The sequence below is a fragment of the Dermochelys coriacea genome, chromosome 12, assembly GCF_009764565.3.
Source record: "Dermochelys coriacea isolate rDerCor1 chromosome 12, rDerCor1.pri.v4, whole genome shotgun sequence".
Taxonomy (NCBI): domain Eukaryota; kingdom Metazoa; phylum Chordata; order Testudines; family Dermochelyidae; genus Dermochelys; species Dermochelys coriacea.
In genome coordinates this window covers 40,711,593-40,726,772 of record NC_050079.1, presented here as the reverse complement: position 1 = coordinate 40,726,772, position 15,180 = coordinate 40,711,593, and the positions used below count along the sequence as shown (strand labels likewise).

The following is a 15,180-nucleotide window of genomic DNA, read 5'->3' as shown; positions in this document are numbered from 1 at the left end:
TGTAGTGTGAGCTGCTCCAGCCAGATCCACTCTGTGACGCTGGCTGACCAGGTGCCTGCTGATGCCAAGGTCCCCATGGCTCACTTGAGCACTGACAGACACAGCTGGAATCAGTCTGGCTCAGCTGCATGTCAGTTTTGTTAAAATAGGTCTTAGACTTATGAAGATGTGCTTAGTGCTTAGATTTTATTGGATGCTGTTATGCTACTGCTTGCAGTAATCTCACTTATAATAGCTGTGTCCCGTATGGTATGGTAATATTTAAGTGTTTGTACAATAAGCCTCCATGTGTAAATCACCAGCCAGGAGAGAGATATTAGTGTAAAGTGCTGAGCGACAACAGATTGTGCTATGTCTTGCCTCGCAAGGGAGGCCATGGATACCAGACGAACTATTGTGGAACATCAAAGAGAACAAAAGACGTTGCTGATTGCTCTTCCCCCCCACCCCCCCATGAAGCTGTCTTGCAAGTGAATTCCTCCCAACAACTCAGTTTGCAACTCCAAGCAGAAGGTGAGGAGGGATAAAAACCTCTAAGAAGAAGGAACTGTGTCTTTAGGCCGCTTGGACTGTGAGAGGCAAGGATCACCAAGTGTAAGAAAAGCTCCCCAATGGTTGGCCTGCGTTAGCCCTAGAGAACATATAAAGCTTGCTGATCATACAAGCTTCTTTTACCTTTTGAAATTTACGACTGGAACTCATTTGTGCGTGTGTGTTTAGCTGCTTTAGCCTTATAAATATCTGTCTTGTTTCTTTGTCCTACATAATAAATCTTGAGATGGATTATTATAGGACTGGCTACAAGCATTGTCTTTGGTGTGAGATCTGAAGTGCAATTGAGCAGGGGAAAGCGACTTGCCTTGACCTGAATATTGCTGAGTTTTTGTGTAAAGACTGTCTGTCTTTACATCTGTCACAAAGCAGGCTCACCTGGGTGGCAAGACAGTGCGGTGCACCCACGGGGACTGTCTGACTCCTTGTTAAGGCTATTCTAGTGCCTGAGGGGTTTACACTTGAGAATTGGTTGGTGAAATCGAAGTATAGAGCTCACAGGTAATTTGGGGTCCAGCAGTCTGCCCTGAGGTCAATATTCAGACCCCGAGCCCTGGTCTACACTACAGAATTCCTTTGCTATAACTGTGTCGCTTAGAGGTAATCCACTCCCCCAGGCAACAGGGTTATACTGACCTGAGCGCTGGTATGGACAGTGCTATGTCGGCGAGAGAGCGTCGCCCACAGACACAGTCCTGCCCAACGCGGAGCAGGGTTATTCAGAGGATGGGAGAGCTCTCTCCCATCGGCTCAGAGCAGCTTCACCAGAAGCGCTGCAGCTGAGTCGTGCAAGTTTCTCATGTAGACAAGCCCTGAGTCAAAGCAGAACAGCCTGAGACCTCCCTCTCCCCCCCCCCCATGCCCATAATGTGAGGGGGAAGCCAGGAAGGGAGGGTTCCTCTTTCTCTGGCTATTTAAGCTGCTGGCCTCTGGGAGTGCTCAGACTCGTCCGCCCGCAATCACCATGGACAGGATGGAGGTGACGGAGACCTTCGCTGGCATGTCCTTGCCTGGCCACTTGCACACGCAGGAGTCCCTGTGCTTTGCCAGCAGCTTCCAGTTCCGAGACACGGATGTCGTCATTGCCACCTACCCCAAGTCTGGTAAGAGCCGGAGTCCTGCTGACCCAGTGCCTGCGGCGAAGGGCAGGGACCCTGCTCCCCAGCCCAGCAGGGGCCACCGCTAGGAAGCTGGCTGGGCAGCACTTGCCCCCCAGACAGGCAGGGCAGGGACTGGATTGCCATCCATGTCTCATTCTGTTGAACTGTCCTCCTGGGCAGTGTGGTGATGGGAGGCTGCAGGAGAGGGTTTGTTCAGGCTGGCATATGGGCCACCAATCTGGCCCCGGGCACCGCTTGTCAGCGTGGCAGAAGCTGCATGCCAGAGCCTCTGGGAAGAGGGCTCTGTCTGGGGCTGCATATTCCCTCTGGCACCCAGCCCGTCGCTGCTGGCTTGGAGAAGAGCTCTCTGTGGCCAGCTGGACGGACTACAGGCTCTGCTCTCCACGTGTTTATCAGCATCTGGTAGAGTGAGGTGCTGCCAGGGAGCACCCAGATGCCAGGACTTCTGCGTGTGAACAGCAGGGCTGGCAAAATCCCCCTCACCCCTGCCTGGCCCTAGGGAGGCCCCCCCCAGCCCCAGCTCAGCTGCATTCCCACCCTAACAGCCCCCAATGCCAGCTGTGTCCCGCCTCAGGCACCCTGCCAGGTTGGGGGAGGGGTGCCCTGGGTGCCCATTGCAGCATGCTGGAGGGTGCTTGGCAGGAGGACGGTGTCTACCAACCCCCTGCAAGGCTGGGAGGTCCACAGCAATGAGGAGCCTGGGCCCCCCCAGCTCTGTGCAGGGGGCTCCCAGCAAGCACGGGTGGTGGGGTGGGCCCAGACTGTTGCAATGACTCCCTGACGTTGGCACCAAGCGCAGACACGCCCCTGGTGCGGAGCCAGCTCTGCCGTCACTGTCCTGCTCCAGCAAAGGTCACACTCTTCTCAGAGCACTGAGACACCAGGGAGGCGGCTGGCTGTGGGGCCCCCACATTCACCTGAATTCCCAGGCTGTGAGGGCTGGGGGTCTAGCTGTGAGTCCTTGCAGCTCTGCTCCAGCTGGCCGGTGACTGGCTGTGTTAGCCCAGGACCACAGGCGCCTCGCTTGGCTTGGGCGTTCTTTGGCCCAGGCCTGGCCTGGATCAGCTCACTTGGTAGGAATGCTTGGCCAGGGCCCTGTTCAGGAATGCAGCACTTGGACTGTACCAGGACTAAGCTGGCCCCAGATCCCCCCTTCTGACTCAAGGCTCTGGGCCAGAGGTTCATAAACCCAGCTATGTTACGACAGCGCCGCGTCTGACCCTTGGATCACTCCACTTCTCTGTTATGCAAGAGGCTTTTAGGAAAATACAGCCCCTCCTTGTTGCCCCCGCTCTGGTGGGGGAATGCAGCAGCTGCTGGGGGCTGGGAATGTCTGTGCTGAGGGGTGGGCTCCAGACAGGCCCACTGGAACTGCCAGAGGTTATCACCCTTGCTCTGTCTCTGGGGCAGGGGAGGATCCCTGGGGAAGCTCACCGCCAGAGTCCTGCCTCTCTTCTCTAGGCACCACCTGGATGCAGGAGATCCTGACCCTGATCCGCAGCAAGGGGGACCTTGAGCCAGCCAAGACCATCCCAAACTGGGCCAGAGCCCCCTGGCTGGAGCACACGTACTTCAAGGACATGCTGCAAGAGACCGGCGAGCCCCGCCTCATCACCACGCACCTCCCCTGCCAGGTCCTGGCCCCTGCGCTGAAGAAATCCAAGGCCAAAGTGAGTGCCCGTGTCCTGACACGGGCTGGCTAGAGAAGGGCCAGGCAGGGAGAGAACGAGCGTTTGGGGTACAAGCTCTTCACCCAGCTCTGCTGGGGCCAGCTCTATTGTGGCTTGTATCTCCACCGGGGCGTGAGGACGTGGCCAAGTGCCCTATCCATGCGCCCAGCGCCTGCCCAGGGGCTACGCGGAGAAGACTCGAATGGCTGCCAGAGCTTGCCCGGACACCCTGTGGCTGGGTTTCCCTCAGTTCGGTCTCAGCCCCAAGGGGATTGCACTAGATTAGGTGGGTCTGCCCTGGCTGAGTGAGCCATGGGGCTGAAAGGGGCTTCCCCCAAGCCAGCGGGCTTGCCCTGGGGCTTTCTGTGAACTCAGGTAATTTACAAATGAGAAAGCACCCTGCTGCCATGTGTCATGGTGTCTCCGGGCGATGCTCTGGGACTGCTCCCTACGAAGCCAGGCAGGACTCTGGGGAAGTCTCCTCTCTGGGAGCAGCCTGTCGGCAGGGCAAAAAGCTCACCCGGCTTCCGCTTTCCTGGGTCTGACCTCGGAGCATTCAGCATTCTCTGCCCCTCTGTGCGCTTCCCACAGCGAGTCTGCCCAGGCGGGGTCCTGGGGAAGCCAGAGGGTCTTGCCCCCCAACTCCGCAGTCAGACAAGACTCTCAGCCAGCCAGTAAAACAGAAGATTTATTAGACGACAGGAACATGGTCTAACACAGAGCTTGTAGGTGCAGAGAACAGGACCCCTCAGTTGCGTCCATTTTGGGGGGCAGTGAGCCAGACAACCACGTCTGTACTTCACTCCTCTCCCCAGCCAGCCCCGAACTGACTCTCTCCAGCCCCTCCTCCTCTGGGCTTTGTCCCTTTCCCGGGCCAGGAGGTCACCGGATTCCTTTGTTCTCCAACCCTTTAGCTCTCACCTTGCAGGGGGGAAGGGCCATACACCCTTATCCCACAACCTAGGTACTTAAGAACTGCATAGGGGAAACTGAGGCACCCCCACAATATTCAGAGAAAACATTAAGAACAGTCCCACTTCGTCACACCATGCATTGGGCCCAAGGGGTGGTGGACCAGGGTTGCGGCATGCTGAGTCGCTGGGGTGGGGTAAGGAGTCTCGCTGCTTCAAAGGCCTCACGATTGGGTCCCACCACCTTGTTCAGGACACACTCCTGGAGACGGTGTCTTGGGAATGGGGCATGGAAAGGGAGGCGAATCCTGACGGCAGAGCGCAGCGTGGAGGAACCACCCCGCTAGGGGCAGGGCATGTGGCCATTGCTCCTCCTATCCGTGTGTCTGTCTGAAGCTGATGTCCTTTGTCTGCTCCTGATCCCAGGTGATCTACATGGCCCGGAACCCCAAGGACGTCGTGGTTTCCTTCTATCACTTCCACAAGATGGCCAAGTTCCTGCCTGACCCTGGCTCCTTTGAGGACTTCCTCGTCCGCTTCCTGGATGGCGCAGGTGAGCGGCATCCTCTGCCCTTCTCCATCCCCAGCCCTAGAGAGCTCCAGGCACTTTGCAAACATGCCCTAAACTTCACTGCCGTGCAGCAGTGCCACCTCCCCCATTTACAGCTGGGGAAATCGAGGCACAGGGAGGGGCATGACTCACCCAAGCGCTAATGAGGAGGCTGGCTGGGCTCAGAGCTTAGGAGGCCTGGCTCTGTGGCCCCTGCGCTAGGCCCTGCCCAGGGAGACTGGGGGGTCAGCTCAAAGGCTCAGGCAATATGCAGGAGCCTGAGCATTAGTTGCAGCCCAGTTACACCCAGTGGAGAGCCCAGGGCAGCCAGCTTTCTGCTGCCCCAAAGGCAGGTTTGCTTTTAGCGCCGTCCCTTACACTCAGCCAGGGATGTGGCTGCCCCCACCCCCCACGGTCCTGTTGGGCAAGCTCCTGGGGCTTTGCCTGAGCCTTGCAGCACCCCAGGAAGTGCTCTGGGGAGGGGCAACGGCGCAGCTGAGCCAGAGGGGGTGAGGGGCAGATCCAGGTTGCCAGGGCCCTGCCGTCAGAATCAAGGGTACTGCACAGCGAGGGTTGGAGGAGGGCCACACGGGGCCCAATGCTGACTCTGAGGTGCATGAGCAGGAGCTTTCTTAGGGCCGCCTGCACCACGGCCAGAGTCACCTTTCGATTCCAACCCTCTCTCCCTCCCACAGTGCAGTACGGCTCCTGGTTCGACCATGTCAAGGGCTGGCTGAGCCAGCAGGCTGAGCTGGGTCTCTTCTACATCACCTACGAGGACATGCACAAGGTGGGTTAGCCCTGGGGCTCCCAGCTGCCACGTGCATGCTGGGTCACCGCTACCGGCGTCTGCTGGGGCCAGCCAAATGTCCCGGCTGAAGGAGTTGCTCCCTTGGTGTGCACTTTGGGAGCTGGGGGAGCTGAGGTCTGTCTGGGCTCCATGAGGTCACGGGTGGCCTTGGCTTGTGGGGTAGCAACAGCTGCCAGCTCCCACGTGGCTCCACATCTGCTGCAGGCCCCCGCAAGGCCCAGCAGTCTCTGCTTCGCCCTGACACCACCTGTGACATCCCAGCTGTCTGGGTGGCAGCAACTGGCAGGAATCCCAGGCTGGTCAGGGGTGCTACGCTCAGCACAGCACCAAGCAGATTTGGCTCCTGGGGGGCAAAGCCAAAGGCACATGAATCTCCCCCCCGTGACCTGGACCCACTCACACAACACCTCCTGACTGAGCTGGAGCCCCCAGAGCAGGGGTCCAGCCCCCCCCCCCCAGTCACTGGCTGCTCACCCGATCTGCCCTGGGGGTGCCCCTCACTAACTATGCCAGTCACCACGGCTTCGCAGGAGCTGGGGCGCTCGGTCGAGCAGCTCGCTAGTTGGCTCGGCTGCCCACTGCAACCGGAGGAGATCAGAGCAATCCAGCAGCACTGCAGCTTCTCCTCCATGCGCGAGAACGAGATGGTGAACTACACGCTCATCCCCTGCGAGATCATGGACCACAGCCAGGGCCAGTTCATGAGGAAAGGTATGGGGGTGGGGGGTAAGCAGTACCGTCCCAACCCCTTCCCCTTCCACCGAGGCAGTGGTGGCAGCAAAGGGCCTTTGTTCATCCCCTGGCCTCTCTGCCTCCGCCCCTGCAGGCTGGTGGGTACTCTGCTGACGGTTTGAGCCTCTGACCCCTGCGGCAGGATGGATCCAGCTCGCTGCCCTGTGGCTGCTCCCGGATGGGAGCCAACGATGGATGTGAGCCACCCCCGTGGGCAGGCGGGCTGAGTCAGAAGGAGCCAGGCATGCCCTGCTCGCTTGTGTGCCCGCAGCTCTTGCTGCCAAGGCAGTGGGTTGCAACGGGCAGGGGCTGATGTAACCCAGGCTTGGCTACAGGGACTCCAGGGAACTCCTCCCACCTGAGACTGCTAGCAAACCTTCAAAGGGCTGGTTGCAGCAGCCCCCCGGCTTTCACAGCTGGGGTGGGGAGGGGCAGCGTGCCGTGCTCCTGAAGGCAGATGCTCTGCATTCCGAGCTGATCCCCAATGGGGTGCTAAGGAGCAGAGTGAATCCCAGAGCCTTGTGTCCTCTAGATGGGCCTTTTGCTCCCATAGCCATGGTATCTGAGCCCTGAAAGGGAAAGGCTGGCAAGCCTGGCTCTGGCCCAGTACCCGGCTTCACTCTGCATCTTCTCCTCCATTTTAGGGACAGTTGGAGACTGGAGAGACCACTTCACCCCACTGCAGAACATGCTCTTCCACAAGATCTACCAGGAGGAGATGCGAGACTCCAGTCTGTGCTTCCACTGGCTCATGGACTGATGCGGGGGCTGCACAGGCGAGGGGCATGGCTAAGCAGGCAGGGCAGGGGCTTTGTCCACAGTTGGGACTTGGGGAACAAAACCCTAAGCTATGTACTTTGTTGGGCAACATGTGCTGGGCCCCCCACCAGCCAGCCCCGGACAGTGGAGAAGGCTGTGCCAGTCACAGCCCTAGGGAGCTGACCAAGGCCCCTGGCCTCTCCTGGCGGGGGAAACAGAAGACTGGATGGAACATCACAGGGGGGATGCATTGGTCACAACTAGGGTCACAAGCCCCCTGCCCTGCTGAATGTTACCCCACACACAGCTATGAGTACCATCCCCCAGCCCTTCTCAAAAGCGAGCGCCCGCTGGGCTGTGCCAGTCCCCTAGAGGGGAGCCAGGGCAGCAGCTTTTCTGGGGGCCCTGATGGGGGAACGTTGCCTCGGCCCAGTTACTCCCGCCTTCCTCAGACTTTGCAAAACACCCACTATGACCAAAAAAGGAAGCACCGGCCCCGGGGGATGGGGAGGGATGCAGCTTTGGTGGCTGCCGGGAAATTCCTGTGAATCGGTTTAGGAAACAAGGTTCTCCTGTCTTCAAGCCAAGACAAGCTTCAGAATGACAGGCTGACTCTGACCAGAGGGTTTGTGGATAAGCTGTATTTATATATAGGAAGACACCAGACTTCCCCTCGGGCTGCCGGGCCCATTGGCCCAAGTGGCAGCCCTTGGCCCAGTGCAAACCAGCCTGCAGGCCCTGCCAACCAGCAGCCCCTGCCATGGCAGCGGGTTTAAGGCTTGTCTGACTGCCACAGTTCTATATTATGGTGACAGTGCTGAGTGCACCCAGGGGGCGAGGGGTGTCACGCGCGCCCTCAGAGCCAGGGCTGGTTTTTGTATTGGAGTGTTACATGTAATCACTGAATGGTTCTGTTTATGGAAAGTGTCTGGTGAATTCTTTGGAGAACCATCAAACTGCCCAAACAGGTACGCCAGTGTCTCCCACTGGGCCTTGGTGGGGGGAGCTGGCCCAGCGTTCGCTTGAGCCAGCAGGCACTGCCCAGCACACAGGTGTGCTTGATATAGCATTGAAACACAAACCCATATCCAGGGCAAGAGGGCATGGCCTCCCACCGAAAAAAAACAAGGCAGAGAGTCTTGGGGAAATGTTAAGCAATGCTAGACCCACCTCTGGAAGGCCTAGGCAAGGCACCCCATGGCAGCTGAACTGCCCCCCTCTGCCCTAAAGGAAGCAGCTTTCCTCTATTCCCCTGAGATCAGGGTGAAGTGAGTTTGCTCTGTGGCTGCGCCTTTGACAAACAGTACTCCTGGGGGAATTCTGCGCTTCTGAACATGTGCAGAATTTATGTTCCCTGCAGATTGCTTTGCCTCCCTCCAGAAAAATATCTTTGACAGGAAAGCAAAGGGAAGCCACAAGAGTGGTCATGAGACCCTCCCCAGCAATATGTTTCGGGTGTCCAGTGCAGCCGGCAGAGAGGTAAATCACTGTGGGGCAAGGCGCGGGACTGGGGAAGACACAGCTGGTGGCTCCTACCATGAGCCGGGATCAGCTGTAGTCCTGGCTGAGTTAGGGAGGACAGGGACTTCCTTTTCATAGAAGATTAGGGTTGGAAAAGACTTCAGGAGGTCATCTAGTCCAACCCCCTGCTAAAAGCAGGGCTAACCACTGCATGGCATCCAGGGCCAGGTCAAACCCACCCCAGATTTCTCCCTCAGCTGTAAGAAGCTCTGCAACCCACCCTCCCCTCCCCTCAGCTGCACAGGGCAGGATCACTGTACAGGGATCTTCTCCACATCTGCCCAACCCCTGTGCATCATACCCAGACCCTCTCACTGAGCCTCAACCCCCCCCCAACACCCAGAACTCCCCCCCGATAAGCCCCACTCCCCCTGCACCTAGACCACCCTGATGAGCCACCCACACCTGGATCCCCACCCTACCTAGCCCCAACCAGTTACACCTGGATTCCCACCTCATTGACCCCACTCCTCCAGCATCTACACCCCCCCCGCTGAGCCCCACACACCAAGGCCCCCCCTGAAAGCTCTATCTCCCCCCACACCCGCTGAGCCTGAACCACCTTCACCTGGACCCCTCCTGTGGAGTCCCATTACACCAGAGCCCCCCCTACAACAAGCCCCTGTGCATCCAGATTCCCCCCCGCATCCAGATACCCCACTGAGCCGCCTGCCTAGTCCAGATTGCCCCACACAGAACCCTCTCAACCCACACCTGGATCCCCCCACACTAAGCTCCTCTACACTTGGATCCTGCCTTGCTGAGCCTGCCTGTCCACACCTGGCATGGAGGGGCAGGGCCCTGAGGTGTTTCTGAGGCAGGCCCGGTCCTTGCGCGATGTCAGGTTTGGGTGCAGCCTCTTCCCTCAGTGTGCATCCTGTAGTGGGGAAGCTGCACACTGATCTCCAACCTCTGTGCAGCCAGTGGCCTGTGCTCCCCCCTGCCATGCTGGAGCCTTCACATTTATTTGACAAATAAAATTTGCAGAATTTTAAAAATTCTGTGCACAATATTTTAATTTTTTGGTGTAGTTTTAATTTCTTTTTTTTAGTGTAGAATGCCCTCAGGAGTAAAACAGACTTCTGTGCAGCCAGGCTGCCCCATCAACCCTGTAGCCACATGGTACAGGAAGCTGAAGTGGATGGTTATGCAAACTGGCTGATTAAACACTCTACATAAAATGTCACATGAAGCTGCACAGAACTTGGCTGCTGCCTTGCCTTCTCAGTGACAACAGCTGGTTGTTTAAAAATAAGAACGAGGCCTTGAGGCACATGCGCAGGGTGGCCAGGCTGACGTTACTAGAACTTCAGTTCTCTTCCCAGAGAGTTTGAAACTCACTCAGTTCCAGGAGCATCAGGACAGTTTTACCTGCCCAGGGATTCCAAGTGTCCAGGACATTTTAGGGACCAGATTTTTTAGCTTAAGATAGGTACCCAACTGCACATGCATTTTGTGCACCTAATTTGTGTGGGAAAATACCCAGATTTGCTCAAGCAAGCTTGAAAGCGGGAGCAGAACTGTTTCCATCCTATTCTAGATCATTGAGATTCCCCCCCTCACCCCATAACTTTTCATTTATTGTAATTCCAACCAAGTGTATTATAGGTCCGGCAGTGCCATTGTCCTTTACATTACACTGCAAGCTCCTCTGGTGCTTGTCTTCCCAATCCTACTTCACCAGAGTCCTGAGAACTCCACAACCCCTGCCAAAAACTCTTGCTCACCAGAACACACCTCCCCTATTCCAGACCCCTTTGGCGTGTCAGATTTGCTGCTTTTGCAGTTCGCAGCCAGCCAAGGAAACACATTCAGCCTGAAGTTAAATAACTAAATCTTTATTTTTTATTTACAGTCCTTGTAATTAAATATTATTTTCCAGAAATAGAACATTTAAAGATTGAGGGGGAGGGGAATCTCCCTACAGACAGCTCCAAACCCAAGAGATAAAATACACATTAGACAGCAATAAAAAATAATACAGTGTGCATTTAAAGAGGGTTTGGTGCATACAGGACAGGAGAGACTCCACAGTAAAGCTTTTTCCAAATCCACTACCATATACACTTGATCAAGTCAGTTACAAATACTTTTTCAATTTGATGCAGTTTCCCCTGGTCCCTGATGTATAAATCACAGGGGGCGGGAGGGGAGAAGAGCAGCAGCAACCCTGGGGAGGGAGAACAGATAAAATGGCTATTTACAATCCAATGGTAAGAGAATAATTCCCTAATTTAAGTCACAGTGGAGAGCAGAGGCCATTTTCCTCTAATGCGGCCTTACTGCTTTCCTTGTGACATCACACATTCACTTTAAGACTTAATATTTTTTGACAATAGGAACAAACCCCAGCCTTTTCCTGGACGGGGAGATTTCAGGAGCTGGAAGAATTCACCTTGCAAAAGAGCAAAGAAACTGGGCAGGCCTTAACCACAGCTGCACTTCCCAGATTGCTACATGTTCGGTTTGCTCACTTCATCTTTCTGGGTTTGTTCATTTAATCCTCTGGTCTGGCTAGAAGTGAGAGGAGAATGGAGGACGACCTTTCTCCATTACCAGCCCAAGTCATTAAAAGTCTGGTTAACTAATTACAAAATGCCAATTTCCTCTCCTGTTTCTGGGGAGCGGGCCAGCAAAGTGCAAGGGAGGCAGCTCCAGCAGAATGGGACATTCAGCCTAGCAAAACCCCCAGCCATACAGTGGAGGAGTGAGGCTACCCATCAGCCTGCTGCTCCTTCCTTTGCACCAGGACACAGTTTAGGAGAGCACCCAAAATCAATGCTGTCAGCAAAAGGCTCCCTAAAGTTCCACCCCTATGACCTGGAGTCCTTTGTCCAGAATGATCAAACACACGGACGGTGAGAATTTAGTTAACTAAAACCTGCTCTAAAAACCCCAACATCTGGATGGCAGAGGCTGGCAGATAAAAAGGTGTTAAAACCAGACAGACTGTGTCACGCCAGAAGCTGCAGTTCTCTTTGAAATTATATAAAAGTATTCCACCCTTCCCCCAAGTGAGTTTGTGTCCTTCTATGCCCAGGGTCCTCGTGAAGTGAGGGGAGAGGAGGGGAAGGGAAGGGAAGGAGGATCACCCAGCTGGGATGGCAAAGAGCAGGAGGCTGAACCTGGTGAATGGAGGTAGGCAAGTCTACAGCCAGAGCAACAGTGCAGCAGGCCCTTGGGCAGGTTTCAGAAGTGATCACATCAGGTGTAATAGCCATGGGGCATGAACCGCAATGCCTGCTTGACAGTCCCTTTTGCAGTCAGGATCTCGCACCTTCTCCTCAGCCCTTAAGCTTCACACAGCCGTCTCCTGAAAACCTGGCACTAGCCATTATTGCCAAGCCATCAGGTACTTTGGAGTGACCTGGCTTGTTGGTGAGAGAACCACGTCCCCTTTGGCTTAGAGGGAGACCTTGTCACATTGCGCTGATCAGAGGGGTAGTTGCGTGTGGGGCTGTAGGGTGGCAGGGACTTTATATCTTCTCTGCCCCTGGCTGGGGTGGTTCAGGGCACTTAGCTCCAAATGGATGTCCTGTTTCTTTCACAGCAGAAGCTCATGTCCATGCTGTGACCAGTTTCCCCACACAAAACCCCTTCCCACAGAGGGCTCCTTAACCCAAACACTCTTTGTATATTTCTCCACTGACACTATTTGGTGAAGCTCACAGAAAAATGCTTGACCTCCTCTGGTGACTTTTCACAATTTTCTTTCCCACAGCCAGAGCAGCCTCAGGAGGAAGCAGCAGCTCCTTCTGCTGCACAAGTGTCCAGGCTCTTGACAAAACCAGGCATTCACACATCTTGCAGGCCACAAAGAGCCAGACACACAAGGTGTCAAAGTAGCTTATAAGCTAGTTTGTGCTTCTCTGGGCAGTAAGATGCTGGTGGAAGACCCACTGCAGGAGCGGTCCAGGAGGAGAGCAGGCTGGCTGCTGCTCCTCTCCACCACTGCACTAATGGTGACCATCCTGTGCACGTCCTGCTCCCACTTGGCTCGGCTGCAGGGCCCACAAAGCTTGTGCCCGATCTTCTGGAACTTGTGCCTGAAGTTCCTGTTGGTCCAGAAGTAGACAAAGCAGTTGAGAAAGCCACTGCCGCTAGGCAGCCACAGGGCCACGAACTCCAGCCACTCGTGGACTCTATCCTTCGTGATTGCTGCAAGAAGGAGAGCACCAGGTGAGCGTTCCCCACATTACATGGGGCTCTTCATGCCCTATGGTCCTTCCCCTCCCATTGTGGGCAGTCTCAGCACCACACCAACCATGTCTGTACCCCATGTCTCCCCCCACACCTCATCCCACGCCCACCATCTCCCTTCCTCACCCACTGCCCCCTTTCCCATCCTATTTCTCTTCTCGTCCCTACTGCCCCATCCCATCCCCCTTCCCTTCCCTACTGCCCCTTCCACCCTCCCCCACCCCTACCCCCCTGCTCCTCCCCACTGCCCCTTCCCACCCCACTGTTCCATCCCATCCCCCGCTCCTCCCCATTGCTCCCTTCCACCATCCCCCACCCCTACCCGACTGCTCCTCCCTACTTCCCACTGCCCCCAGCCCCAGCCCACTGCTCCATCCCATCCCCCTGCCCCAGCCCACTGCCCCCCGCTTCCCTCCCCATCCCATCCCCCTGCACCACCCTACTGCTCCCTCCCATCCCCCTGCTTTTCCCCCACTGCCTCCTTCCAGCATCCCCCACCCCTGCCCCACTGCTCCATCCCATCCCCCAGCCCCACCCCACTGCCCCTTTCCACGCCTCACTGTCCCCTCGCCCCGCCCCGCCGGCTCTCACCGTTGTACAGGATGGTGACTATGCAGGGCGCCCAGCACACGTAGAAGGCGACGACGACGGGCACTAGGACCCGGGAGGCGGCGTCCAGCTGCAGCAGGCGGAGCCGCCCCAGCCCCGCCCCTTCGCCGCGCCGGCGCTGGGCGCGCGCCGCCTGCCAGAGGCGCAGGTTGGCGAAGGTGACGGTGGCCGCGGCGGGACAGAAGATGGCGGCGGCCAGCAGGCCGGCGTAGGCGGCGTTGGAGGCGTAGTCCGGCTCGCAGAGCAGCGCGGCGGCCGAGAAGCGCACGCGCAGGAGGGCGGCGCGGCCGGGCAGGGCGACGGGCAGCAGCAGCAGGGCGGGGCCCAGCCAGGCGCCCGCCAGCAGCAGCGCGAGGCGGCGCCGGCCCAGCAGGCGCGCGTGGCGCAGCGGGAAGGCGACGGCGACGTAGCGCTCGAGCGAGACGCCGGCCAGCGAGTAGAGCGCGGCGCCGAAGACGCTGGAGGTGACGAAGGCCACGGCCCGGCAGTAGGCCTCGGGCGGCGCCCCCGGCGCCAGGCCGCCGTAGAGGTTGAGCGGCACCACCAGCAGCGCCAGCGCCGCGTCGGCGGCCGCCAGCGAGAGCAGCGTGAGGCGGCTGCGGCGGCTCCAGCCCGCCACGGCCGAGGCGATCACCGCCATCACCGCCCCGTTGCTCACCATCACCAGCGCCCCCAGCGCGCAGACGATGCCGATCTTCAGCCGCCGGCTGCCGCCGCCGCCGCCGCCGGCCCCGGGCCCCGCTTCCGGCGGGGGGGCCGCCCCGCTCCCCCCGCAGCGGGAGGCGGGCGCGCCGAGCAGCAGCAGCAGCAGCAGCGGCAGCGGGAGCGGGGGGACGCCGGTTCCCATCCTGAGCATGCTCCCTCCCCGCCTGGGGGCCCAGCGCCCGGGGCCGGGCAGTTATAGAGCTGGGCGGGTGGGGGCGGGGGGAGCTGGGCTCCCGGGCAGGGAGTTTGGGTGGCCATGGGGTCCAAGCGTATCCCAGTGGTATCAGGCGGGGGCGGCCGGGCGCCCTGGGAGCAAAAGGGAGCCCCCTGCAACTTTGGGCGGGCTTCGTCTGTTGCAGCGTCTTGTGCGCTAGCCTCAACCATCTTCCTCAGCTGTGACTGGAAGATTTAAAGGGAAACGCCGCAAGGAAGGGAGCTTAGTACGTACATCCACGTCTTTAGATTAAATGCTAAGCAAGGAACTCAGCCAGCCTTGTTCAAGGCTGTGTCCGAGTCCTTCTCGGAGCCAAGGCTGCCTGGGACACAGTCGCTCCCTGTTGTGCCATTCTCCATAAATAAAACACATAGCTGAAACTTGCCTTGACTGTTAAGTGTAAAGAGTTTGCCTTTCTGTGGATTTCTCAGTGTCATCCATTTTTGTACAGATGGGGAAACTGAGGCACATATAGATTAAGAGTGGGATTGTCAAAAGTGCCAAAGTAATTTATGAGCACAAGTCTCATCGAGAGGCAGCAGGACTAAGCCACTTTTGAAAATTCCTCTCTATGTCATCTTCTGCGGGCCACACGTTTAAGTAGCAGAGCTGGGAAGAGAACCCAAAGCCTGACTCCCATGCTTCCTCCCTGGCCATGTACTCTTGCTTTGAGCTGATGAAATGAAAGTATGATGCCCATCAAGCTATTTGCATTCTTGATGCTTTTCCTCAGTCAGACTGTCTGATAGAGCACTTGGAGTTTCCAGGAATTTGCCCATCTGTTACCAAGATGGCGGGTGAATTAAACTGAAGGCAGTGTTGCTT

General features: G+C 57.3%; 2 protein-coding genes across 2 annotated transcripts; one reads left to right on the top strand and one right to left on the bottom strand.

Moving 5' to 3' along the window:
• Positions 1 to 1,473: 1,473 nt before the first annotated feature.
• LOC119841212 (sulfotransferase 2B1-like) lies at positions 1,474 to 8,024 on the top strand. Its single transcript, XM_038368431.2, has 6 exons — positions 1,474 to 1,655; positions 3,135 to 3,343; positions 4,681 to 4,807; positions 5,500 to 5,594; positions 6,146 to 6,326; positions 6,992 to 8,024. The coding sequence occupies exons 1-6, from the start codon at positions 1,517 to 1,519 to the stop codon at positions 7,105 to 7,107; spliced, it is 867 nt and encodes a 288-aa protein (XP_038224359.1). The 5' UTR covers positions 1,474 to 1,516; the 3' UTR covers positions 7,108 to 8,024.
• A 2,425-nt stretch (positions 8,025 to 10,449) lies between these two features.
• LOC119841266 (D(4) dopamine receptor-like) lies at positions 10,450 to 14,298 on the bottom strand. Its single transcript, XM_038368570.2, has 2 exons — positions 13,419 to 14,298; positions 10,450 to 12,785 (listed from the first exon to the last, which is right to left on the bottom strand). The coding sequence occupies exons 1-2, from the start codon at positions 14,290 to 14,292 to the stop codon at positions 12,475 to 12,477; spliced, it is 1,185 nt and encodes a 394-aa protein (XP_038224498.1). The 5' UTR covers positions 14,293 to 14,298; the 3' UTR covers positions 10,450 to 12,474.
• Between the last annotated feature and the right edge of the window lie 882 nt (positions 14,299 to 15,180).